The 27873-nt window shown below is 32.9% G+C and overlaps 1 protein-coding gene across 5 annotated transcripts; it reads left to right on the forward strand.

Moving 5' to 3' along the window:
• Positions 1 to 760: 760 nt before the first annotated feature.
• LOC123208425 (pentatricopeptide repeat-containing protein At1g20230-like) lies at positions 761 to 27642 on the forward strand. Of its 5 annotated transcripts, none has more exons than XM_044625947.1 (7): positions 761 to 3066; positions 3345 to 3431; positions 11335 to 11424; positions 16075 to 16161; positions 23133 to 23200; positions 23678 to 23747; positions 27382 to 27642. In XM_044625947.1, the coding sequence occupies exon 1, from the start codon at positions 845 to 847 to the stop codon at positions 2903 to 2905; it is 2061 nt and encodes a 686-aa protein (XP_044481882.1). In that variant the 5' UTR covers positions 761 to 844; the 3' UTR covers positions 2906 to 3066; positions 3345 to 3431; positions 11335 to 11424; positions 16075 to 16161; positions 23133 to 23200; positions 23678 to 23747; positions 27382 to 27642. The 5 variants fall into 5 exon arrangements, with proteins under 5 accessions (XP_044481882.1, XP_044481881.1, XP_044481879.1 ...); XM_044625946.1 differs by lacking the exon at positions 11335 to 11424 and adding an exon at positions 24500 to 24664; XM_044625944.1 differs by lacking the exon at positions 11335 to 11424.
• The last annotated feature ends 231 nt before the right edge of the window (positions 27643 to 27873 follow it).

The following is a 27873-nucleotide window of genomic DNA, read 5'->3' on the forward strand; positions in this document are numbered from 1 at the left end:
ACTTCTGTTAGGCTTATTGACTACATTTTAAAGGGGTATTTTGATAGGAAAATGTTGTGTAGCCTATATAGTCTATTAAAATAGTAGGAGTTTGTTTAATGACAAGAAACTATTATTTTGGTTTAATTGTCTCTTTTTGCTTTGATTAAAGTTATTTTTGGGTTTAGTAATCAATTTATAATTATTATAATAAGTACTTTAAAAGTTTACTCTTAATATACGATAATTGAGTTTTATAATAGAATTGAGCTTTTTAGTTATCCATTTTTTCTTTTGAAACAACTTTAAGAATCCACTTGATTTAACCACTTTGCCAATATAATGGATTATTTTTGTTTTTATTGTACGGTGAGTGGTTATGAGACCCTTGTTGAAAAACAAATAAAAACCGAAACCAAAATCACCAAGTTCTTCGAAATAGGAACCCAATTTTGAACCAATAGATTTGGTAGCTCCCTATAATTGAATTTGTTGTTTCTCATCTTAGTTCCAATTCCTACCCAAACCAACAACATTCACCAAATATGGACCTCCATAGATTTATATCATTTTCTATCTTTCATGGATATATATATATATAAAGTTGTATTATATATTATTTTGTGTATAAATAATAATATATTATCATATGATTAAATATTTAAAAATTAAGAATAAAATAATATTTAATCATATAATAATATATCGTTATTTATATACAAAAATTATATATATAATGTTATTGATAGCTACAACACCTGTTTTACCCGCCAAAGGCAACGGTTTAAGGCCCCAAAGCAACCGCTGAAGTGCTTCAATTATCCATAAACAAAGCAAAGTATTTTATTTTACAAACAAGTTCTATATGTTTCCAAAATTACCCCAAAGTCACCCACCGGGCCTCAGTTTTAAAGTCATCAATTCCTTCCTAGGCACCGGAGATCTACAGCGCGCACGCCAGTTGATTGATGAAATTCCCCAACCAGACCTTCGATCATGGACCCGTTTGATTTCAGCTTATACGCAGCATGGGTTCCCAAAAGAAGCCATAAAGATTTACAGTACATTGAAATTGAGGAACATCAGGCCGGATAATATTCTAATTTTGTCGGTTGCTAAGGCGTGTGCCTTGGCTAGTGATCTTGTTAAAGCTAAAGAGGTTCATGAGGATGCGATCCGTTTTGGGTTTCAGTCGGATACCTTGTTGAGTAATGCGTTGATTGATATGTATGCGAAATGTAGGAACGTTGATGGGGCGAGGCAGGTTTTTGATGATATATGTGTTAAGAACGTGGTTTCATGGACTTCGATGTGTTCTTCTTATATGAATTGTGGGCTACTGAGGCAAGGGTTGGAGGCTTTTCGTGAGATGGGTTTAAATGGGGTAAGGCCTAACTCAGTGACAGTTTCTTCAGTTCTACCTGCTTGCTCTGAATTGAGGGATGTGAATTTGGGAAGACAAATGCATGGGTTTGTCATAAGGAATGGAATGGAAAGTAATGCTTTTGTGAGTAGTGCGCTTGTGAATATGTATGCCAGTTGCATAAGAATCAGGGAAGCTGAGGTGGTCTTTAGTAACATGTCTCAACGAGATGTTGTGTCTTGGAATGGGATATTAACCGCATGTTTCTTGAATGAGGAATTTGAGAAGGGTCTTGCTTTGTTTTATCAAATGAGAAATGAAGGTGTGAAACCAAATACTTCCTCATGGAATGTGGTGATTGTTGGGTGCACACAAAATGGAAGAAATGAATTAGCTCTTGAGTTACTTGGACACATGCAAGATGCAGGGTTGAAACCCAATCAAATCACTGTTATTAGTGTCCTACCTGCTTGTACAAATTTGGAAAGCTTAAAGGGAGGCAAAGAGATTCATGCTTTTGTCTGTAGGAACTGGTTAATTGAGGATTTAAAAGTCACAACGGCCCTGATTTTCATGTATGCTAAGTGTGGTAACTTGGAATTGTCAGAGAGAGTTTTCAGTTTGATGCCAATTAAAGATACAGTTGCTTGGAACACAATGATCATTGCAAACTCAATGCATGGGAATGGGAAACAATCATTGTTCCTCTTCCGTGAAATGTTGGATGCTGGGATCAGGCCAGACTCTTTTACTTTTATTGGTGTGCTGTCTGGCTGTAGCCATTCATGTCTTGTTGATGAAGCTTCTTTGATTTTTAATTCAATGAGTAGAGATCACTCAGTTGAACCTGATGCAGAGCACTTCTCTTGCATGGTTGATGTCCTTAGTCGTGCTGGCCATTTAGAAGAGGCATATGAATTCATACAGAGAATGCCCAAAGAACCAACTGCTGGTGCTTGGGGAGCATTGCTTGGTGCTTGTAGAGTATATAAAAATGTTGAGCTGGGAAGGAAGGCAGCTTCACGGTTGTTTGAGATTGAACCAGACAACCCTGGAAATTATGTATTGTTGTATAATATTTTTGTTGCTGCCAAACTCTGGGGTGAAGCTTCAGAAACGAGAAAAATGATGAGAGATAGGAACGTCCTGAAGACACAGGGCTGTAGTTGGGTCCAAGTGAGAAATAAAGTTTACACTTTTGTTGTTGGTGATAGGAATAGTATGCAAAATTGTGAACTTTACAGATTTTTGGATGAAATGAGTGAGAAAATGAGGTTAGCAGGTTATATGCCCAACACTGAATTTGTTTTGCAAGATGTGATTGAGGAAGAGAAGGAGGATATTCTTTGCAACCACAGTGAGAAGCTTGCAGTTGCTTTTGCAATACTCAATGTAAATGGGGAATCATCGATTCGAGTGTTTAAGAACTTGAGGATATGTGGGGACTGTCATCATACCATCAAGTTCATCGCCAAAGTTGTTGGGTTGCAGATCATTGTCAGAGATTCCTTGAGATTTCACCATTTTAGCAATGGTTATTGTTCTTGTCGTGACTTTTGGTGAAAATTTGTTGTATATCAAAAGTAAATTTTGGAGCAGTTGGATGAAATGACTGTGGTTGGGGCATCACACGATAATCTCTTCTCTATCCTGGTTTTAGACATCATTTTCTCTGGTGCTTCTGTAATCTACTCAATGTTATGCCATTTTTCACCTGACTTCAGGTGAACGGAAATCATATATAATTTAGCTATTCCTATTGTAGGACCATTGTTTTTACTACTTGTATCTTATATTAGAGAGATGCTTGGTTTTATTAAGTTTTTCTCATTTTCAGTTATTTAAACAATTATACTAAAATCTGTTACTTCAGGAACTGCTTGCACTTATGAAGTTTGTGTCCCCACTCAAAATTTATGTTGTTTTTCATTCTGGAGAACTTTCTTTTAAAAATTTGGATATTGTTGCTGTTTTGTTGAAAATTTTTCTGTGTTGGGGGCAGGCAAAAGAGCTAGCGGGTCAATTGTGGAGGCATGTAGAGATCAATCCAGTGTTAAGTGGAATTTGTGGGCACCTTTTAAGATAAATGGTAATGCTCGAACTGCTCGTCTATTTTTATTGTCAGATGTTGATACCTTAGGGCTAAGGTTGTGTTCAAGATTGTGTTTTTTTGGCAGTTTTTAAAGTAATTTGTTTTATGATTTTGAACAAAAAATGATTAATAAGTATTTGAGACATGATATTAAGATACTGAAATCAATCCTTCTGTAATTTTTTTAATGTATCTATCATTCCCCTGTAATTAGGTGCATCATACCCTGTGTATTAAATTTATAAATACATTTAAATATGAAATTTGGATATTAATAGTGAAGAAAAAAAATAAAAAAATCTTGGTTCCATATAATGACATCTTGTTTAATACTTTTTTAGCTTATTCGAAACATATGACAGCAATGTATAAGTGTTGAAGAAGATAGTTGACCAGATCTCATGTTTTTTAGGAAAAGATATGACAGAAATTTACTTGCTATTTTAGTTCTTTCCATAATAGAATAGATTAGCATAAATTGTGTAATTAGCCTTTTATACACCTAGAAGTTAGGCATCTAGTTTTCTATTTAAACCAGATTGTAAAATGTAAACAGTGTGAATACAATTTTACTTTACCTTTCTCCAAGTTAACATGGTATCAGAGCTAGGTTCTCAACTCTGAGATCTAGGCTGTTTTTTCTTTTATTTTTTGAGACCCCACAATGACAACTAACCCAGAAAACCAGTCAAATCAAACCGATTAACATACTGTCCGAATCTCCAATTTAAAACTTAATGGAGACAATTTTCATCGCTGGTCATTATCTGTCCGCTTGTATATTCGTGGAAGGGGAAAGATTGGGTATTTGACTGGTGAAAAGAAGGAACCAGACAGGAAGGATGCAGAATATGCAACTTGGGAGGCAGAAAACTCAATGGTTATGGCGTGGCTTACCAACTCTATGGAGGAAGATATAAGCGCAACCTACTTAGGATATTCAACAGCCAAAGAGTTGTGGGATAACTTGACAGAAATGTACTCAGATCTGGGAAATCAATCTCAGATCTATGAGTTGCAACTGAAACTTGGAGAATTAAAGCAAGGAAATGAGACTGTGACAAAGTATTTCTCAGCAATGAAGAGGTTATGGCAGGAGCTGGATATTTTTAAAGACTATACTTGGAAGGATCCTTCTGATGCAGCTCATTATCAGAAGGAAGTGGATAATTCTAGAGTATATTCTTTTTTGGCAGGTTTGAATGTAGAGTTTGATGAAGTTAGGAGTCGCATTATAGGCAGACGTCCCTTATCTTCTCTAAATGAGGTGTTTGCAGAAGTTAGAAGGGAGGAGAGTAGACGGTCTGTTATGTTAGGGAAAAAGGAGCCAGTACCTGCTTCTATTGAAACTTCAGCCCTGGTTTCACAAGAAAATACGGCTCTTAAAGCTGCTGCTCGCAAACCAGAAGATAAGAAGAAAGTCTGGTGTGACTACTGTCACCGTCCTCGCCATACAAGAGAGACATGCTGGAAATTAAACGGCAAACCAGAAAATTGGAAGGCGAGGGAGAGGAGTTTCCCTAATGCAAATTCAGCAGAACAAGTGTCTCTCACAAAGGAACAGATAGATCAGCTCCTGAAACTAGTAAACCATTCATCAACTCCTAACTGCTCTCTTGTCCACACAGGTAATTTATCTACCAGTTTTTTGAGTCTCACCGATCACACACCTTGGATCATTGATTCAGGTGCTTCCGATCACATGACAAGCATGTCTTCTCTATTCCACACATACATTCCATGTCCTGGTAACAAAAAGGTCAGACTTGCTGATGGTAGCTTCACTCCTATAGCAGGGAAAGGATCTGTTAAAATCTCTAACGCTATCACCTTAGAATCTGTCTTGCATGTTCCTAATCTGTCTTGTAATTTACTGTCAGTCAGCAAGCTATCAAGAAACTCCAATTGTTTAGTCATTTTCTCACCTCAAAAATGTGTTTTTCAGGACAGGAACTTGGGGAAGGAGATTGGCAGTGCTAGAGAAGATGGTGGGCTCTATTATTTTGGAGGAAAAGATCAAGCAGTAGGGTTATCTTGTGATGTAAATTCTCTCTCAATTAGAGAGCAAATAATGACTTGGCATTATAGGTTAGGTCACCCTAGTTTTCCTTATTTAAAGCTTTTATTTCCGGTTTTGTTCCAGAAATTAAAAAATCAGTACTTGCATTGTGATATATGTTCATTCTCTAAGAGTACCCGACAGTTATACAACTCAAAACCATATAGGGCTTCAAAACCTTTCTATTTGATTCATAGTGATGTTTGGGGGCCTTGTAACATCACTTCTTTATCTGGCAAAAGGTGGTTTGTGACTTTTATTGATGACCACACTAGACTATGTTGGGTGTATCTAATGAAACAAAAATCAGAAGTTCAACAATTGTTCAAAATATTTTATAATATGGTTGAAACACAATTTCAAACCAAAATTAGTATTCTAAGAACCGATAATGGTAAAGAATACTTCAATCAAATTTTAGGACAATTTTTACTTGAAAAAGGCATTCAACATCAATCTTCATGTGGTCATACACCTCAACAGAATGGGGTTGCAGAAAGAAAAAACAGACACCTTCTTGAGGTTAGTAGGGCCCTCATGCTAGCTATGAATGTTCCACATTATTTATGGGGAGATGCAGTTCTAACAGCTGCATATTTGATTAATAGAGTTCCCTCTAGAGTCCTAAATCATAGAACTCCCTTGAGTTGTTTAAAGGAATTCTTTCCAGACAATAGATTGCACTCAAATTTACCTCTCAAAGTTTTTGGTTGTACAGTGTTCGTGCATATTACAGATGTGGGTAGATCAAAACTTGCTCCTAAGGCTGAAAAATGTGTTTTCATAGGCTATGCAACTAACCAAAAAGGGTACAAAGTGTTTAATCCTAAAACTAAGAAAATACAGGTTAGTATGGATGTTGTATTTCTTGAACGACAACCATTTTTTGAAAATCATCTTCAGGGGGAGAAGTATAACAGGGTGTTTGAAGATGAAGCTGCATGGACTGGAACAGGTACTGGAAAAAGTTTCCAGGATCAGACCAGTACTGGTGCTAGCTCACCTGTGCCTTATCTTCCTCATCTCCCTAGTGTTTTGGATAAACCCATAGAAATAAACCCTACAGATCAGACCATTTCTCTGAGTCAAAATTTGCCAACTATAGGGGGAGATACAACATCACAGGTACTAAACGAGGACCCTACAACCGAGATACAGGTTTACACCAGAAGGAGACATCAAAATAATAGAGACCATCCTTCAACTCAAGGCCAAAGTCAATCAGCTAACCCCATGGAACCTGGTCTGGAGCTACACAACACAGGTAATCCCTCTATTACTATTGAACCAAATTTTTCCTCTCAAACTAATTCTGGTCCAACAGTTACAGAGTCAAATACAGAGCACAATACCAAAGTTTTTGACACAGATCTGGACATTCCAATTGCTATTAGGAAAGGTGTTAGATCATGTACTAATCATCCTATAGCCAAATACATGTCATACCACAAACTGTCTAGTGAACATAAAGCATTTACCTCAAAAATTTCTCATCTTTCTATTCCTAGAAACATACAAGAGGCGTTAGAGTGTCCTAAGTGGAAAGAGGCAGTCATGGAGGAAATGAATGCACTAGTGAAGAATAACACATGGGAAAGTGTTGTATTGCCCAGAGAAAAAAAGGCAGTGGGATGCAAGTGGGTATTCACTGTCAAATGTAAAGCTGACGGGTCCATAGAGAGATATAAAGCACGTTTGGTAGCTAAAGGATTTACACAAACACATGGTCTTGATTATCAAGAGACTTTTGCACCTGTGGCTAAGGTAAACTCAATTCGAATCCTATTTTCTTTAGCTGCAAATTTTGGATGGTCATTGCATCAACTAGATGTAAAAAATGCCTTCCTAAATGGTTATCTAGATGAAGAGGTTTTTATGGAACCACCACCAGGTTTTGAGCATTTAGTTGGCAGGGGGAGAGTATGTAAACTAATCAAGTCCATATATGGACTAAAACAATCACCAAGGGCTTGGTTTGAGAGATTTGGAGAAGTAGTAAGAAAACTAGGGTATAGACAAAGTCAGGGAGATCATACCCTATTTGTTAAACACTCTAGTGAGGGAAAACGAGCTGTCTTGATTGTGTATGTTGACGATATTATCCTAACAGGAGATGATGACAGTGAAATAGACAGACTTAAGAAGTTGCTGGCAAAGGAATTTGAAGTTAAAGACTTAGGAGAGGCGAAGTACTTCCTTGGCATGGAAATTACCAGATCTGAACATGGGATTTCAGTATGCCAAAGGAAATATGTACTGGATCTTTTGGGTGAAACAGGAATGCTTGGTTGTAGGGCTGCTGAAACTCCTATGGAACCTAATCTGAAAGTGGAAGCATCTACACCTGAGGAACTAGTTGATAAGGAGCAATATCAAAAGTTGGTAGGGAAACTCATATACCTAGCTCATACACGACCTGACATTACCTTTGCTGTTGGAGTGGTAAGTCAGTTCATGCATTCACCAGGTCAGAAACACCATGAGGCAGTAGTGAGAATTTTGAGATACCTAAAGGGGACACCTGGTAAGGGTCTATTCTTTGCTAACAATGGACATTTTCAGGTTGATATCTACACAGATGCAGATTGGGCAGGAGACATAACAGATAGGAGATCAACATCTGGGTATTGCACCTTTGTGTGTGGGAATTTAGTTACATGGAGAAGCAAAAAACAGAATGTGGTGGCTAGGAGCAGTGCTGAAGCAGAATATAGAGCAGTAGCCCTAGGCATTTGTGAAGGTCTTTGGATGAGGCAGATATTAGAAGACCTAAATATCAAGTTAACTTCTCCAATTAAGCTATACTGCGACAACAAGTCTGCCATCGCTATAGCTCACAATCCAGTCCTGCATGACAGGACCAAACATGTGGAGATTGACAAGCACTTTATCAAGGAAAAAATTGACAAAGGACAGATATGCATGACTTATTTGCCTACTGCACAACAAGTAGCAGACATTCTTACGAAGAGCCTTCCAAGAAGACAATTTGATGAGTTGGTGTCCAAGCTGGAAATGAGAGATATTTTCAAACCAGCTTGAGGGGGAGTGTTGAAGAAGATAGTTGACCAGATCTCATGTTTTTTAGGAAAAGATATGACAGAAATTTACTTGCTATTTTAGTTCTTTCCATAATAGAATAGATTAGCATAAATTGTGTAATTAGCCTTTTATACACCTAGAAGTTAGGCATCTAGTTTTCTATTTAAACCAGATTGTAAAATGTAAACAGTGTGAATACAATTTTACTTTACCTTTCTCCAAGTTAACAATAAGCACAAAAATATAGACATAAATAAGTGAAAGAATGAAATAAAGAACAATTTTTTTAATGTTCTCTTAGAAGCTCATAGACCATTTAACGAGTGTTTTCTTAGCATTCCCAAACAATATAGGATGCACGTACACATCCAATATCTCTCCTGTGTTTTGCCAATACGTGTTAATGCAACTTGGAAAGGTGGTGGCCTATGTTTCTAGGCAATTGAAGAACTATGAACGAAATTATTTAACTTATGATTTAGAATTGGCAGATGTGGTATTTGTCGTAAAAATTTGGAGGCATTACCTTTATGGGAAGACTTGTGATATTTACATTGATTATAAAAGCTTGAAGTATTTGTTCACCCAAAAAGAGTTGAATTTGAAACAAAGGAGATGGTAGAACTTGTGAAGGATTATGATTGATATATTCATTATCATCCTAGGAAGGCGAATGTGGTACCTGATGCTCTTAGAAGAAAGTCATTAGGAGGTAAAACACATTTGATTTTTACTCAAATGCAAAGTCATTAGGAGGTAAAACGCATTTGATTTCTACACAAATGCATATTTTGGATGATTTGAGCAAGTGTGGTATTAGGGTAGTATTGTGAGGGCAAAGCGGTTTCTTGGTGAATATGAAGGAACAACCAATGCTAATCGAGAGGATTAGAGTGGCTCAAAAGAAAGATTCATTATTATTAGAGTTTGTTGAAGAAGTAAAGAAAGGTAATGAACCAAAGTTCAGATTTCCTAATAATGATATTTTGAGGTTTGGAAAACGGATATGTGTGCTTAATGCTGATAATTTGTGAAGAAAAATTTTCAGTGAAGCTCATGAGTCTATTTATAGCGTTCATCCAAGGAAAACTAAAACGTATCATGGATTGAAGAATAACTTTTGATGGAGATACATGAAAAATGCTATTGTTGAATATGTCTCTGAATGTTTGGTATGTCAACGAGTAAAGATTGAACATTAGAGACCCAAAAGACCTCTACAACCATTGCCCATTTTTGAATGGATGTGGAACCATATTACGATGGATTTTGTGAGTGGTTTACCTCCTTTGAAAAAAGATATGATTTTGTTTGAGTAATGGTTGATTGTTTGACTAAATCAACACATTTCTTAGCAATGAAAACCACTGATAATATGTTCCATTTAGTTGACTTATTTAGTCAAGAGATTTTGACATGGCATGGATTTTTTTAGTTTGTTGTGTCTAATGGAGATGCACATTTCTCCTATAAGTTTTGGGCAAGTTTACACCTAAAGTTTGGAACAAAGCTTAGTTTTAGTATTGCTTTTCATCCCCAAACAAACGGTCAATCAAAAAGGACCATCTAAACCCTTGACGATATGTTACAAGCTTGTATGTTGGACTTGGGTGGTTTCTGGGAAGACGATTTACCGTTGATAGACTTTGCTTATAATAACAATTTATTACTCTAGTATTGGAATGACTCCCTATGAAGCTCTGTATGGTCGTAAGTGCAAATCATGTATTTTTCGGGATGAAGTTGAAGAAAGAAATTTGTTAGGACCAAAGCTTGTTCAAATTACATTTGATAAAAATAAGTTGATTATAGAAAGACTTTGCATAATTTAAAATAGACATAAAAGATATGTTGACCATTGTAGGTGACCGTTGGAGTTTGAAGTTGGAGATTTTGTTTTTTTATGGATATCATCTTGGAAAGAAATTTTTCGGTTTGGGAAGGGAGGCAAGCTAAGCCTTATGTTTAAAGGGCCATTTGAAATTTTGGAAAGGGTTGTGTGGTTGTATATTGTGTGACCTTGCCACCAAGCCTTTTTAAGGCTTCACAATGTCGTTCATATTTCAATTTTGAAGAAATATTTACCTAACACTTCCTATGTGCTAGACTACCAACCAGTTCAAATCTCAGAGGATGTGTCATAGGAAGAGCAAGCATTGAAAATCATTCATACAAAGGAGCAATTTCTGAGAACTAGAGTTATCTCATTGGTGAAGGTGTGTTGGAAAAATCGCTCAATAGAGGAGGCCACATGGGAGTGAGAGTTTGAAATAAAAGAGAAGTATCCCCAACTCTTTGAAGCTTGAAGTAGACATTAATTTTGAGGACGAAATTTTTTAAAGGGAAGAATTGTAATATCTAGTATTTATTGTATCAGTATTATCATTTATTTATTTTAAATATGATAAATTTTGTTTTGAGATAAGAATAAGAGATGTGAGATAAGATTTTAGTTATCTTAATTTTTATTTTTTCGAAAGGATGAGATATATTTAGAATATTAAGGATAAAAATTTTAATTATCATCAATTTCCATTTTGAAGAAGATGAGATGTGATTTGAATAGGTATGATAAGAGATAAAATTTTATTTTTGAATAAGGTGAGATATAATTTGAATCTTAAAATTATCTCAAATTCCATTTTTGAAGATGAGATATATTTTCAATATTTGAATATTAAGGGTGATAAATTTTTTGAACTTAACTTTGATCTTGGAGTCATACTTTAAAATTCTCACTCGACCAACAACTTAAACACTCTAAAAGAAAAATTAAACAATTGTGATTATTATTGTTAGAGTATTACTATTGGAGGAGGCATAGGCGTTATTGAAAAAGGACTTTGGGGTAATGAAAGAAGCATTGTTGGAAAATTTCCTTGCAATATGGTAAGTCATTAATGTTTAATTTATTTTTTATATGAATCTTATATAAGATTTATTATATAGATTAGCTTTTGGAAGGATTACAATTCATTTTTATGTGTTAGAATAAGAAGCAAAAGTTATAAAAGTTGTCTAAGTTAAGTGTTTGCATTGTGTAGCTTTGTTCCACCGTAATGACATGTTTGTATATAAAATCTAAACAAATATTTTTTTTTAAAAATATAGTTATAAAATTAGCATTATTCATGAATTGATTGATTTGTTAATAAAGGCGAAAGGACTTATTCCACCCTAGGTTTAGTGAATTCCAAATTTACACCCGGTAAGTTTTAAAAACTCAAATACTCATTTATAGAGTGTTAAAGTTAACAAAATTCATTAATTTTGAAGGTAAATTGTCATTTAATCAGTGATATTAAAAAAAAAAAGGGACTTTATTTCATTTTTTCCCTTAAACCCTCAAACTAATAATTTGCTCCCAAGCTGAAGTTTTAAAAAGTTGTATTTTTCCCCCTAGAGTTTTAATATTTTAGTGAGTTTTTTCGATGAATGGTTTCCTTCTTTGGAGAGGGAGAGACTTTGCCAGGAGAGGGCTGGAGAAGGTGGCTATTTGCCAGAAAAGCTATTGAAACCCTTGGGGAAAAAATGTAATTTCTCAAAACTTAAGCTTAGAGGGAAATTGTTAACTTTTAGGGTTTTGGAAGGAAAATGAGATAAATTTTTTTTAATATCATTGATTAAATGATAATTTTACTTCTATAACTAACGGATTTCGTTAACTTTAACAACCTATAAGCGGGTATTTAAGGTTTTTAAACTTAATGAGTGGGAAGTTAGGAATTCATTAAACCTTGGGTGGGAATAAGTCATATAAGGGGGGTGAATGTGATATCTTTGGCCAAATCCTATATTAGTAAAACACAATAGAGATGTTAGGTATGTAAATACATCCCACATTGCTTAGGGATACTAAGATTATATTGGTTAAATAACTTATAAGCTCTTAATGCTATGAAGATATATTTTAGGTTATAAAATCCAAAAACTAAACCATGATAGATTATGTGTCCAAAATGGATAATATCTTGATAAGAAGTTGGGCTATTTGGACCAAGAATATTGCATTGATGGTAACAACTATATGAATTATATTTTTGGTTGGAAGATGTTATTATAGAAAACTGCAATTGTCACATCAAATCAATCCATACCCAACCCAACAGTTATAACATTTAAAAGACATGAGCCTAAAATAACTAAAAGCAATTAAAACAAGAATAAGAACTGCAATCTAGTTTCAGAAATAACTTCATAGTGTAGCACAAAGATTTGTGCCAGCATCAGTCGCCATATCTGTGATAGTTTCATTTCTTAGAGCACAGTAATATAAAGACACAATTTATAAAACTAAAATTTGAAAGATATGGCCTTATTTAGATATTTTAGTTCCTAATAAGAGGCCATAGTATATATAAATAAATCCAATTGTCTATAAAGTTGATGGCCCAACTTATTGAAAAAGCAAAGTCCTGCAGCTGAGTCTGACTATCAATGTCCACCTATCCATGATAATCAAAATAAGTAAGATAAGTTTGAAAGTATGCTATAATATTTCTAAATGACCAAAAGACTTTGTGTATTTGACTTAAGCAGAAACATATTTTTTGAGGTGGATAAACATTTAGCAGACTTTATATTAATTAATAGAGTGCTTCTGAAGGAACTATTCACATATATTTTAAAAATGTGTGTTCTAACAAAAATAATTTACATAATTGTAGATAATTTTCCAAGCACACTTAAGATTTGTTACAATGATAACAATAATGGTTAAGGGTGTAGCGTACAATGCTTCTATGAAAATTGGTTTGAAATTTCCAGTATAAGTGCTTTTGGTAAAGTCATTTAAAACTCTTTATGAAAAATCATTTGCTAACTAATTTCATAGGAAAACAGGTTCAATGCTTTTTCTGATTTAGAAACTTCTTTTTGGGAGAGGACATATCATATGATTTTAAAATGGGCCTAAAAATTAAACTAAAAACTACAGTAGAGATATATAAATGTCGTCAACATTTAAAATGTTTTAATTATGCAATGAACTATAAATTGGAGATCTTGCTTACCATATTCACGGCTTGCCATAAACATTCGCAAATGAGGGTCTATAGGTAAGCCAATAGCTTCATACATTGGATCATAAACAGAGTTTTTGAAGTACCTGGTAATATGTGAAAACGACAGTCATATTTATTCTAATATAAAAAGCAAATATGAGGTTGCTTTAAATAAATATAATATTTATTGATTGATTCAGTTTATACCATGTAGTTGAAGCATTGAGAACACTGTAGGATTGGCCTAGGATGCTTTGTTCTAGTGGACTCAATTGAAATGGATGAAAGTTTGATGCTGGTGGAATGTTGTCTTGCCATGGAATTATCATCTACAATATTTTGTAAACTACATTAAACAATGTATGTGCTCGGATAATTAAACAATGAAATAAAACAAATAAACCATTAGATCATCTCTGGGGTGAGCGCTTTTTAAACATGCTGTAAATGAGAATTTATCTGATCATTATCATGAATGTTGTGTAACTATTAGTTAATATATAAGCAATGTGATTAGATATAGTCTCTTGGGGGATTTATAGAAATCTTTGTCAATAGAGAGCAATTCTTGTTATAACTTTGCATATGCAAATTAGCTAGAGTTCCTTAGGAACTTTTGGTGTACAAAAGCAAACTAGAGATGAAGCTAGGATGAAAAAGTATAACATCAAACCACTTAATTTGAGTGTGGATTTATGGAAACAATACCTTGCAGTTTGAATTGGTTGTTATGGCATCTGATTGAAGAGGAAGTGCTAATTCCGTTTTCTATCAACAAATTTGTAAAAATATTAGTTATCTCCATATATTTGTAGTTGCAAAATGGAGTATGCTTAGTTACCTTTTGAAGAGGCACAATTGCTAGTTGAAGTGCATTAGTAACCCCACTTGGACAAAAGTTGGCCGATCCTATCGCTGAACCCAACAAGCCTTGGAAGCTAAATTCTTGTGGCCTAATCATTAAAAATAAAATTAGTGTCTATTTCTAAATTTATTCACTATAGCTGGTAAGTAATTTGTTGTTGTTGCTGTTGAAGTGATTTCAGATAAGCTAATATTACCCAAACCATGACTTGACAAATTTACTTAGTAGCTCAAGTTCATAATTGTTAGCATCCTAGAGTTGAATAAGTTTTTAAGCTATACTCGCAAAAACTTCATACATGGATGTGAAAATATTGGAGTATGTATATAACAATCAAATGTAAGTAATGAACTTATTTTATCTAACATATCATCTTTAAGTTCAATGATTAAGTGATTTAAAATATTCAGATTTATTTATGTAATAATAGTCACACATGCATCTACACATGCATACTTGTAATGAATATGCAGATCTACTATTAATTTTCTATGTCATATAGTATATGTTATACATGAACATATGCAAATACCCAAATGTAGAGGAAGAGTGCTCATGCATGTTGATTTGAGGCTGGGCATTCCTGTCACTGCACTGTGTACTCATGAAGGGATATTCATTATTGCCATTTCCTGATGTTCTCTGTACAAACCATGAATAAAAAAAATAGAGCTAGTTTATAAACAATTTATAAATGATAAAAATTTCAGTAACCTCTCCAAGAAAAACTTAAGTCCAAGGCATGTGAAAATTGCATATTCATTGAAAACCTCCATTGAATCCTTAATATTTGAAAAACCCTCTTCTGAACTTTGTTAGAGAGACTGCACCATAAAGAAGGTCACCTACTATAAAATTTACCCTGAAATAAGACAATAATAATTGGCATAGAGAATGATCACCGGTATTTGAGGTTGTTGGGGCTGAATCTGAGGAACTGGAGACCTGGTACTGGAAGAAGATTCCAAACAAAAGTCTGCTGGCAAATTTGGTGTGGGAAGATGATAGAAAATGTTGCTTGAGCTCAGTTGATTTTGATTGCTGATATCCATGGCTTGCTGAGAATTTAGTGGTTGAAACACTCCAGCTTCTGGTGATGGCTCAACCTAATCATGCTTAATCTTAAGAATTTATCTTCAATAGTTTGGTATCATAGGTATATTCACTATGTGCAGAGTGATTAGTTTATCGTGTTAAGTTGACACAGCAAGACATACCAAGCCTCCTGGAGGAAAGAGTTGTGATGATGTTGCCAAAGTGCACATAGGGTGCAAATTTCCTGCTGGCTGTAATTGTAGAGTGCCATAAGGTGCAAGATTTTCAGTGCTTGGTTCAATTGACATGCGGGATCTGAACCAAGTTTACCAAAATTGAAAATCAGGACCAAAAGACAAAATTCAATGACTAATTACAATATGTTAAAACTAGAAACCAAGTACATGTACACTAATTTTGCAACTATCAAATTTATGATAAATTACTTTTACTTCATTCCTACTATATATTCTTCCTTATTCTTACTTTACTAGCCTTTAAAGTCCATTGAGAATGTTTTATTTCTGTCTGATTATTACCATTGGTTCATTCCTATGTTCTTACCATATATTTACAACCAAAGCTATGCAAGTATTATTCAAAGAGGCATTTACCTTTGAAGAACTGATGTTGCAGATTGATTCAGGTCTTGATCAGAATTGGGTTGATTCGGATGGGGTTCATTACTTCCATCTGAGGATGAGGAGGAGGATTCCCTTGCAGGTTCTTTTTCCACATGCTCCTATTAAATCAAATTAAACTATGTTTAAGTTTATCTTACATAAGAATTTTCCCACAGTTTAGATAACCTAAACCTCTTTTGATTTATTAGAAACTTTATATTCAATTATAATACTTAATACCATAACAAGTTAATATTATACTCACTTTAGTAATAGTGAAAATTTTAAATGTTATTTGAAAGTAAAAATCTATAATAGATCTCAAAGTTATTATATACTATTGAACAAATATTTCCGAAAGTAAAAAAGAAATATGAAAATATAAACTTAGGGTATGCCTTTTATGAGTTCAATAATCATTCAACAATTTACCTTTTCGTCTTAGATTCCATAACTTTGGAAACAGTTGTTCGTATGTTTGATTGATCAAACAACAATTACATATATAAAGTTTAGTTAACTAAAATTAATTTATAATTAAATGCTTAAATAAGAGATAATTAAAGATTAAACAATTATTACCGGACTTTCGGCCATATGTCTTTGTGTCCCCCTGAGAAACTTTCCATGAACATCAGCTGACTCAGTTGACATAGTGAACTTTGAGAGCAAACCAACAAAATCAAGAACAAATTAGTAGTACAAAATTAAGAAAAGTATCAATGAAATTATGGTTGACAAAAATAATTTTTATAAATGAAGTTATGGATAATAGATAATGTATAATGCCCAGGTAAATTAGTGGGGTTGTGTATGTGTTTTAGACTTTGATTTAAACGGGTAAAATCTCAACAAACCTGTTTACAGCAGTTTCATGATCATATTAAAAAGTGATCAATTCAATTAATTTTTTTTTCTTTTTTCCAATTTTCTTTTCCTAAACTGTACATAACTTGAACTATATATAGTCTTCAATGTGTGATATATTCTTGAATTCTTGGCCTTTCATGCATGCAAACCACTTATGGGTAAATAACCTTTGATCTTGATGCTTAAGAACAACCGAAACTTATGATGATGGATTAATATTTTTTGAAAAATTCTTGTAAATGACAATAGAAAAGGACTATTCAATTGAAATTTTAGAAGGATTAGAGAGGAAATGAACACCTTTTAAGGGTTATTCGATGTTACTTGAACACATAAAAAGAAAACTTTGTTACTTGTAAAACTTCACTCATTGTTATCATATAAACGACAAAATAACTCAAATTTAATCCTAGAATTATTGGTGGAGTTATTAAAATTTCATCGGATTTATAAGGTAAAAAAAAAAAAATCAAATACAAAGAATATAAACTAAACTTTTAGAGAATCGCCACGTGAGAACATTAAATATGGTGTAATAAGGTAACTAGAAAAGATAATCTATGGATCATATGTCATGACACGTGTGTGTTAATTGTATCTAGAATGTTGACTTGATCGATCTAATATTGAACATTAACAAACATGTAAAATGAGATTATCTATTGATCAATCTATGTTGATCCAACAAGTTAGAAAATGAGGTTAATTGAAGGAAAAAAGAAAATAGAATGAATATGAAACAAGTTTAACTAGCGAATTCATACAAAATATATATATAGGAATATTAGACTAAGACTATCATTTATGGGCTAGGTTTCATCTTCAACAAAGCTATTTCAATTTCATAAATCAAGAGATTAGATTAAATATCTAATGGAGGAAGTACATATATTATATACATACAAGTAAATACTAATGTAAAGAGAAAAGTATAAAACAAATAATAACAATCTCTCATGTGCTTTACTAGTCCCATAACCCCAAGCTAACATACCTTCAATCTTGCAGTTGAACTTTGAGAAGAATTAGATCAACAAAAAATAAAGAAAATAACTAATTGAAAAGACCTGTATAGCATTGGAACATGAAAATGATAAGAACAATGAACGAAAAGGGAAGAAAATTGTGAACATACTAGGGTGATAAGATTAGTGGTTATAGCCATGTCATAATACCTTTTACTTAAATAATTGCCACACTTAGGAAAAGATAGGTTATTGTTAACTATGACATTCAAAAGGCCTCTATGCTTATATGTAAATACAAGTAGGCTGAAATATTTAGTAAAGTGATTGCAATTAATATGAGAAGGTAAAAGACACAAGTCTTGATTTTTCATAATCTATTGGGTATCCACATTAGATTATGAAAAATATATACCTGATTCCTAGATGAGAATTTGATATGGGTTTTCTAAATTTTCTGTCTCAAATTCACATGTTAAAAGGACATTTAAAAGATGATTGGTAAATGTTTTGATGTTATTCAAGAATTTAAATTAATTTTTCCGTTAAACTATTCAAATGGAGTTTTTAACGTGATTATTAGTATTTAGGGTTGGTTTTCATGTAACGTTAAAGCGCACATTAAGAGAAGCCATCGTATAAAAATAAGAATTTTATGAAATGCCCTTACAACCTCTCATGGCATCTTTGCTGTCAACAATTTAAAACAAATGAACGCAATTATTTATAAATTTTAAAAGTTTTCATTTTAAATTTATTTTCAAACAGAGACATTACAAAGAAGGTTAATTATGGTAAAGTTATAAGGATTGTCTTTATTGCCAAAAAAGTGATTGAGTATGAGTTGGATAGATTATTTTTTTCATAAAATATTTGTTATGATATGGTAAATGTCTTTACCTAGAAAGTTCTTTATTCAGTATTGTAAATTTTCAAATATGAAAACATCAAGCAGGCCAACTGTTTAGAAAAACAATTTTTTGTTGCTTTGAAATCCACAGTTTTTAAATTGCACAAATGGGTCTAGAAACAAATACTCAAGTTATTATCTTAAGACAAAAAGCCTCCGGAGCGAATTCCAAGGATGGAATCATTCATTTCATGCAAACATAATTATTTGAAAATAAATAATTTCGATTTGTTAATGGAAATAAAATGGTTATTTTGTTCATTTTATTTGACTTACAAAATTATAATATGTGATAAAAAACTGTTGTTGGAAACATTAAATATAGAATACAAAAACTAGAAAATCTCTTTGTAATTGTAATACTTTTATGATAATTTTTGAAAACTATCGCCCTTGAAGTGATTTCTAATAAATGATTTATATTCTTCTCAGATGTCATAACATAGTGAATCTAAGTCTTGGATTCATAAAACACATCAAGCATATTTACAAGTGTTGCTTCTATGCATATTGATTTCCTCTTTCTAATGACGATAATATATCTTCATAATTAACTTAACTATATAGTATGTTTGCCTGTGATTTTGAAACATTGAAGCATGTTATAAAAGAAAAAACAGCCTTCGGAGCAAATTCGAAGGATGGAATCATTCATTTCGAAAATTACATTAAGTACCTTCCTTCTTCCTACCATTTACTTTGTTGTGTTCTGCAACATTTCTCTTTTCTTATTTCATATATATAGTGGTTTTATGTATGCCTTTCTTTGTTTGCTTTTATCATTTCATATTGCAAATAATATATCATGAGAGTCGTATAATACAAGAGTTAACATGAAGTAGATTTTAATTTAATTATATCCTGCTATACTTTCATATTTCAAATTTTGTGATAAAATTTTCTTCGATTATACAATTTATTATTGCAATCTTTGTACTAATTAATCCTATACGTTGGAATATTATGTATCATAATCAAACTTATATATAATATAATATTTTGTAGGATAAAACTGTAACTTGGTAGCATCAATTATAAATTTGCATAACATATTGTAAACGAAATCCTGTGATCACATCAATTTTATATGAAGAGGATCGATTTAAACTGAAATTGATTTTGTATTCTTCATGTTTAGGCTGAAAACATAATATATACTGCTTCATATACCCAGATGATTGCATTTTTCATACTGAGTGTAGATATTCATACTCCTTTCCAAGACATTTCTTATACAACATTATATCTGCATTTCATTGTGAATACATTAATCATTGATCTAACACATTAGCAAATGATCTTGTAACAAGGAAATAACCGAGCATTCAAAAAATTTTCAAATTAAATTAATGTTTTTATATGCTCAATTTAACATCTTTAGGTGCATGTAACTGTATCTTATTATGATATTGAATCATAAATATTATTTGTGTACAAGTTTTCATTTTTAAATCCAATTTAAAGTATAGAAATTACATTAAAGGTAAATTATGGCAAAGATTCAATGTCATGTGTATTGCCAAAAAATGGTATATTTATTTGTTTCTTAATATATTCATGATAATAAGGTAAATAATCTTTTCTTTTTACGGAATATTGTAAATTTCCAAATGTGAAAACATCACCCCACCAATAGTTTAGAGAGAATTTTTTTTCCTTATAATGGCATGTATGGAAATATGGTAAATTCAGTGTTTTAAATTGGATGATTAGGTCTAGACAAAAAACACTTTTAATTTAAAGTTCATATTGGTTTGTTCCATTTTGTCCACCAAATTGTTAAAATATCCCTACATAATTCTTCTTAAACCATCAATATAGTATACAATATTTAAGAGTGTTGTTACATTTGATTGAGTGTTGTTAATTAAATCTAACACAAAATCATGAAATTTCATATTCCATTCCAGAAGGATTTTTCAGATATTCCTATCCTAAACGTCGTTTTTGTTGCTTGAATTGTATCAAAAAAATTCAAGGAAAATTGCTAACATGTTAGGTTTAACTTCTTTTTCGACTCATTTTGAATTAGCAAGAACAAGTTCTTGTGGAAGAGAATAAAAAATGGGAAGTGGGTCTTCATAATATTAGATGATATTTGGGAAATAATTAAATTATGTAAGATTATGTATTCTTGTTGGGATTGCCCATAAATGTTGTAATATTTTAATCCCCTCTCAAACATGTGTGTAACAAAATGGAGTGCCAAAAGATATGAAACTTGATCTAAACCAGAATCTTGGGAACTCTTTAGAAAGATTATGGGCTTGAGTGTTGAAAATTTTGATATTAACTCAATTGGAAGTGAAGTGGTTATTGAACATGGGGAATCGCCACTTTGCAATTTTGACAATAGCAGGAGCTTTAAAAGGTAAGAACAAGCATATGTGCAGCCACACAATATGACAAGTTGAAATTTCTAGCCCTACAAGCATCCTAAGATTGGAGAGAAATGTTTTTTTCCCTCTAGAATTGTTATGAATCTTAGGAAAATTATACCTTAAAAGCTAGTTGTTGAAATTTGAGTGTTTAAAGTCATGTAAACCTTACACCAAAAGCCCATACTTTTCGATATGTCTGGTCAAGTTTCATGTCTTGTGTTTGAGATTCTAACAAACCACCATGCTTTACAGTCTCGGTGGCCCACACGAAAAAGCTATGCACTAGCTCCATGCTTGCCTCGAGTAAGTACTACAATGATGGTATCACCACTTGTGCCACATGATTAGTATTGAGAGACATGTTGGTGGCACCAATACTAAATGATATGAACCTTAGGAGAACTATACCTTAAACGCTAGCTGTTGAGATTTGGGAGTTTGAAGTCATATAAAACCCCTAACAGAAGCCCATCTTTTCGATATGAAATTCAAGTCTCACACTTTATACTTGGGATATTAACGGGAGCCTAAGCGTCAATTATCTAGAAATTATGGAGATAAAATCACTTTATTTTGTTTTGTATCTTACTTCCAGAGGATTATAATATTCCTATTAAAGCTTTGATTTGATAGTTGATAGGTTTGAGGTGGTTTGTAGATACTCATGAGGCAATAGAAGATACCAAATTTGTAGGTTTTATTGATGTTGGGAAATAAAAATTTGATAGTCTCTAGTTATTTCTTAAAGGAAATGACTAATCTCAAAGTTTTAGACTTGAGACAAATCTACATCAAGACATTTGTTGATTCACTTTAATATCCTACAATTCTTAGAATATTATATATTAATAGTTCGGACTTGGTTGACCTATCAGTAATTGGAAAACTGAATAAACTTGAGGTTTTTTACATTTTTTATTCTAAACTTATTAAAGAGATCCCTTCATCTTTTAGTCGATAAACTAATCTTCAATATCAGGTTTGAATTATATGAAATTAAACCAATACGTTGTGAAGTTATATCCTATCTTCAAAAGTTTGAGAAGTTATATGTTGATCGTTTTATTTAATGGGAATCTAAAGGTGGTAGTAATGCTAATATTGTTAAACATTAGCACAACAATAGTTTACAGTCCATTTTCCTATAGATTTCTTTTTGATAAATATTCAAGTAGGGTGTTTTTCTCCATAAATATAGAGATCTCATGGATTAATATATCGATGATATATGATAAGTTTCAAAGGTTTGCTAAAAAGAAAACTGAGTCTAATTTTTGTAAATATTGCTAATTTAGAGAGTATTAATCATTATATAATTGAGTAATTTTAGTAAACAATTGAATCATTCAATCACAAAATGACACGTCAACATGTTTGTACCCGTTTAGGACATATGATATTACTCAATCTTGAATGTGATACCATGCATTCGGAGATATATTAAACATTATTAAGTTAGAGAGTATTAGTCATTACTTTTTCATTTGTTTTGAATTCATGTCTTGAATTTACTGCAACAGTCTCCATATTCTAATAAATTGGTTCTTATAGTTTTTATATGCATCTAAATAGATTTTGACGGTTATTAATTAGGAGAATTGTCAAACACCTTTTTCTAAGCATAAATGTTTCAGATTACAGTAGATATTAATATTGTATTTACACAAAATTTGTAGTTAGTAAAATACAATTGTAATATCCTTAGACAAAACCTATGTTGACAAAGCCCGAAATTAAAGTGGAACAGATGTTAAATGAATCAATTAGAATTTTGGATTGAGAGGTTGAGCCTCATACTTTAGAGCATGGATAGAGAATGGAATCATTTCTTAATTATATACCTTACTTTCTCATGTTATTCATTTTAATTTCTTTCTTTTATCATGCATTATTTGGTTCTTATATTTCTTGTGTTTGCACATTTTTTTATTTTTTATTTTTAAAGAAAATATTGATCATGTAACAAAGCGATTTTGAGAGCAAAGGCAAAGGATGGAATCACTTTTTTCAAAGGTAAATTACATACCTTCCTTGTTTAATTTGCTTTATATATTCGGAAATTTTCTCTTTTTTTAATTTTGTTTATGTGTTCCTTCTTCTTTATGTTTTCCCCATTTTATCATTTCATAACAAATAATTATTAATTTTGTGAATAAGATTAGGTGATTTGAGTGACAATGGTTACATACACAAGTATAAATATTGATGTGTTATTCTGTGATTGAGTACTACTTTATTTCTAGTTTAAAATCTTTTAATCGCATGATGATATGTTAGTGTTTGTACTTATATTTGTTTATACTTTGTAATTGCATAAAATATTATTGTATATCTATAGGTTGAAATAGTAAGTTTGAAGAAGAATGAGAGTTTATTCTTTAAATTTTCCATAACATCTCAAAATGTATGATATGATATATGTATATTATTGATTTTTTATTCTTTTTGTTAAGGCTGAAAACATTGTACATATTGATTTTCTACGTTCAGGCTGAAAATTGGAGATGAAGCTTACCATTTTCACAACTTGCCATAAACATTTGCAAGTGAGGGCCTACTGGTAAGCTCATAGCTTCATACATTGGATCATAAATAGAGTTTTTGAAGTACTTGGTAATATACCAAAATGACAGTTTTACCTTGAATTTGAAGCACTGAGAACAATGTAGGGTTGGCCTAGACTTCAGTTAAATGGATGATAGTTCCATGTTGGTGGAATGTTGTCTTGCCACTGCATTTTCGTCTACAATATTTTATAGACCACATTAAACAACTTATGTGCATGGAAAATTTAACGATGAAATTAAAAAAAAAAAAACCTTTGGATCATCTCTGGGATGAACTCAATAAACATGCTGTAAATGAGAATTTATTTGATTATTATCATGAATGTTGTAAAACTGTTATTTAATATATAAACAATGTGATTAGATCTTCTTAGGAAAAGTGATGGAAAACCGAAAGTTTTGGACTAAGCCAAAACGCACTTTCTCACTTGCTTTAGTAAAGAAGAGTTGAGAAAAATCTCTCTCTCAATAGAAGTAGCCTTATGCTCAATTTGTTGCTGGCTGTCATTGATTCAATCTGAAGGTGACTGGTGTTTGTTTCTATTTTCTGTTGTAAAGATCAAAGGCCATAAGATGCTTTGGATTATTGTATAAATAGATGCTATAGCATGAAATTTCATTAAGTGAATGAAATTCAGATTTTTTCTCTGAAGAAGTTTTTGCTGTTTTCTGCTCATGGTATCAAAGCCATAGAAGTCTAATGTCTATATTCTATGGTTGATCTTTTCTGCTAATATGACCACAGTGAGTGAAATCCTAGATGAGAGATATTCCAAATTGAGCCAGTCTTCAATTCTGTGCTGCAAGCAATCTCACCAAAGATCAGAAGAACCAACTTTCCAATATGGAAATCACAAGTATTGTTCACAATCGGAGCTCATGATCTTGAAGATCATTGGACTGATCTTCAGTATGTCCACCTCCATTCTACTACACACAATCAAAGGGTTTGGACTCTAGTTCCGGTATATGTAAAAAACCTAATTCTGATTATGTGCTCTGGTTAGTTGGTTACTTGTGTCTATATCTGAAAGTATGTTTAGAATGATTTCAAAATGTCAATTTGCTTCGGAGATATGGAATACTTTAGAACTTGAGTTCATTAGTGAGTCTAAAACTCAGTTGTTGCATGTTTGGAGTCTATTGCAAACTACTAAGAAGGACAATCTGTCCATAAGTGAATATGTACTACAGATGACAAATTTTGCTGAGGTGTTGTCTTTTAATGGCCAAGATATGCCAAATAAGGAGTTGATTTATTACATTTTAGAGTGCCTTGGCTCAGAATATGATGCTATAGTGGCCAGCTTAATGTCTAGGATTGAATCAAGGCATGATTCCTTTAACCCTACAGGAGGCACAATATCTACTTCAGAGGCATGAACTTAGGGTAGAAAAACCAATCAAATTTATCCTATGTAATGTCCTAGATTTTCATGGTGGCTCTGCCCACACAACTTTTCTGTTAAATCCACAAGGACAACATTGTGTAGTAGATACTGGTCCAGGAATTATACGGAACCATACTGCAATTCACAAAGGCTAATCTCAGGCCTTTGTAGCAGCTCATAGTTCTTCTATTCCCCAGAATTCAGTTCCCGTTCAACAGACTTTTAATCAACATATACTACAGCCTGGGCTGAATAATTCTAGTCCTTTTTTTTGGGGACATCTGGGCTCAGTAACATGGCCTTGAGACAAATCCAACCTTTCCTGGTTATGCACCTCAGTTTTATGGAGTGAAGAATAGAGGTCGAGGTTTTGGTAGAGGAAAAGTTATATGTCAGCTTTGCAGCAAGCCTGGGCATATGGCCATGCAATAGCAATGCTACCATCTATTTAATGTGCATTATAATACCCAATCTGTTGTTCTTGAGTTTTATCCAGGAGTTATACAGGAATCAAAAGCTAATTTCTCTTTACAACCCCATAATTTCTATTCACCATCTACTATACCTTCCAACACTTTTCAATCCTCCTCTAAAAATTATATACTGTTAAGACGCCCATGTCTGTACACTCCCCCTCAAAATGGCAAAGTTGAAAGAAAATGTAGACACTGGTCTAACTTTGCTCACAAAGGTTGGTTTTCCATTGAAATATTGGTGGTCTTCTTTTCAATCAGCTGTAAATTTGATTAATAGATTGCCTTCTTCATTCCTAGTGTGTACTTGCCCTTTCCAAATACTTTTAAAAAAGATTACAAATTATTCAGCCCTAAGAATATTTGGTTGTGCAGCTTATCCATTTCTTAGACCTAATCATACGCAGAAATTTCAGTTTCACGCCATTAAGTGTGTGTTTACAGGGTGTTCCATAAACGGTACAAGTGCTAGGCCCCTAATAGTAGGATTTACATAACTCAAAAGTGTCAAATCTGATGAGTCTGAATTTTCTTTCCTAACCGATTCTGTTTTTAGGTGTCTAAAATCTGATACTGCTGAATTTGTAATCTGTTCTTCTAATCACCAGGATCTTTCATCACAACATAATTCTCCTTGGTCCATTTGGTTTCCTAGAGTATCTTCTTCTGCATCATCATCTCCTGCTTTAATTAATAACACAACAGATCAGTGTATTCATGCCCCTGCATCGCATCAAACCGAAGATATTTCATCTAATTTCAAGCATCCTTCTGTCTCTCTTCCCTTACACTGTTTGTCTAACCATATTCTTCTACCAATATCCTCAAACACCAGTCTAGTTTCACGTACATCAGTTCCTACTTGGCCCTCACCTTCTACAGTTGATCGTGTTGTTGACATAGACAGTCCTCATATTTCTTCTAAAACCACAAAAATCCGGCCCTTTAATTCTTCAAATACAAACTTAGTTGTAGATCTATCCAAATTTACCCATCCAACCGCATACCTTTTACCAAAATAAACATCCTATGGTAACAAGATCAAAATCTCCCATTACCAATGCTTTGTTGTCTAATAGTACTTCCAATATAAAATACACAGCCTGTCTCATGGTCTTGTGTTTAAACGAAGCTCTCTGTTACAGTCAGAATGCTGATTGGACGAGCGATATTACAAATTTCAGATCCACCACAGGGTATTGTCTATAACTAGGTCCTGATCTTACTCAATGGTGCTCTAGAAAGCTGAAAGTAGTGGCATTATCTTGCATTGAGGGAGAATATAGGGTCCTAACCCGTACAGCTACTGAGATTGTTTGGCTGAAGAGTCTTTCCTTTGAACTGGGATTACAGTTTACAGCTCCTCCAATTCTGTGGTATGACAACAAAGTGCTAGTGCTTTAGCAGCTGATCCTGTCTTGCATGCAAGAACCAAACATATTAGAGTGAAGTATTACTAGCAAAATATTTGGTAATTCAGTATGTGCCAACAGAGCTTTGAAAAACTGATATTTTAACTAAAGCTCTAGGTGGAAACAAGTTTGAAACATTGAGAACCAGTTTGAAGATTGTGTCACTTGATGAGTTCCACTGAAATTCTTCAGGTTTTATTTTTGCTACCTCAGTGGTCACAGTCCAGCGATGTTACCGTGATGATTTTTGTCTGTCCTACTGAGCATCTGCTGATTTTCATCTGCTGCAGTTGTGTGAAATCTTTTGCTGTTTATTGTTGTTGATGAGAATGTGTTTGTGGTTTACTGCAGAATTTGTTTGCTGGTGATTAGTGATGCAACGTTGGTGTTGTTGATAGTAAGGACATATGTGATACCGATGGCCAAGTTTATTGAAAACTTGAAACTAAAACAATATGAATGTTTATTTGGTTTCATGTTGCAATGTGATAACTATGTATTAATATATATGACAGTGATTTGTTCCATTTTGTCTAACAAATTGTAAAAATATCCCTACAAAATGCTTTTTTAAACCATCCAAAAACTAAACAATATTTAAGATTGTTGTTACATGTTTTGCCCTGCATTGTGACTGAAACGAATTTGATTTCTGATTGTAAATTAAATCTAACACAAAGTCATGAAATTTCGTATTCCAATCTAGAAGGATTTTAAAGGATATTTCTATCTTAAATTTTTGTTCCTTGAACTGTAGTATGAAGATTTGAGACATAATTGCTTACATATTAGGTTTAACATCTCTTTTGACTCATTTTGAATTAGCAAAAGCAAGTTCTTGTG

The sequence above is a fragment of the Mangifera indica genome, chromosome 2 (assembly GCF_011075055.1).
Source record: "Mangifera indica cultivar Alphonso chromosome 2, CATAS_Mindica_2.1, whole genome shotgun sequence".
In the NCBI taxonomy this organism is placed as follows: domain Eukaryota; kingdom Viridiplantae; phylum Streptophyta; class Magnoliopsida; order Sapindales; family Anacardiaceae; genus Mangifera; species Mangifera indica.

Bases quoted from the DNA above. Each gene is read 5' to 3' on its own strand.
- LOC123208425 (XM_044625947.1), top strand. From the start codon at position 845: ATGTTTCCAAAATTACCCCAAAGTCACCCACCGGGCCTCAGTTTTAAA.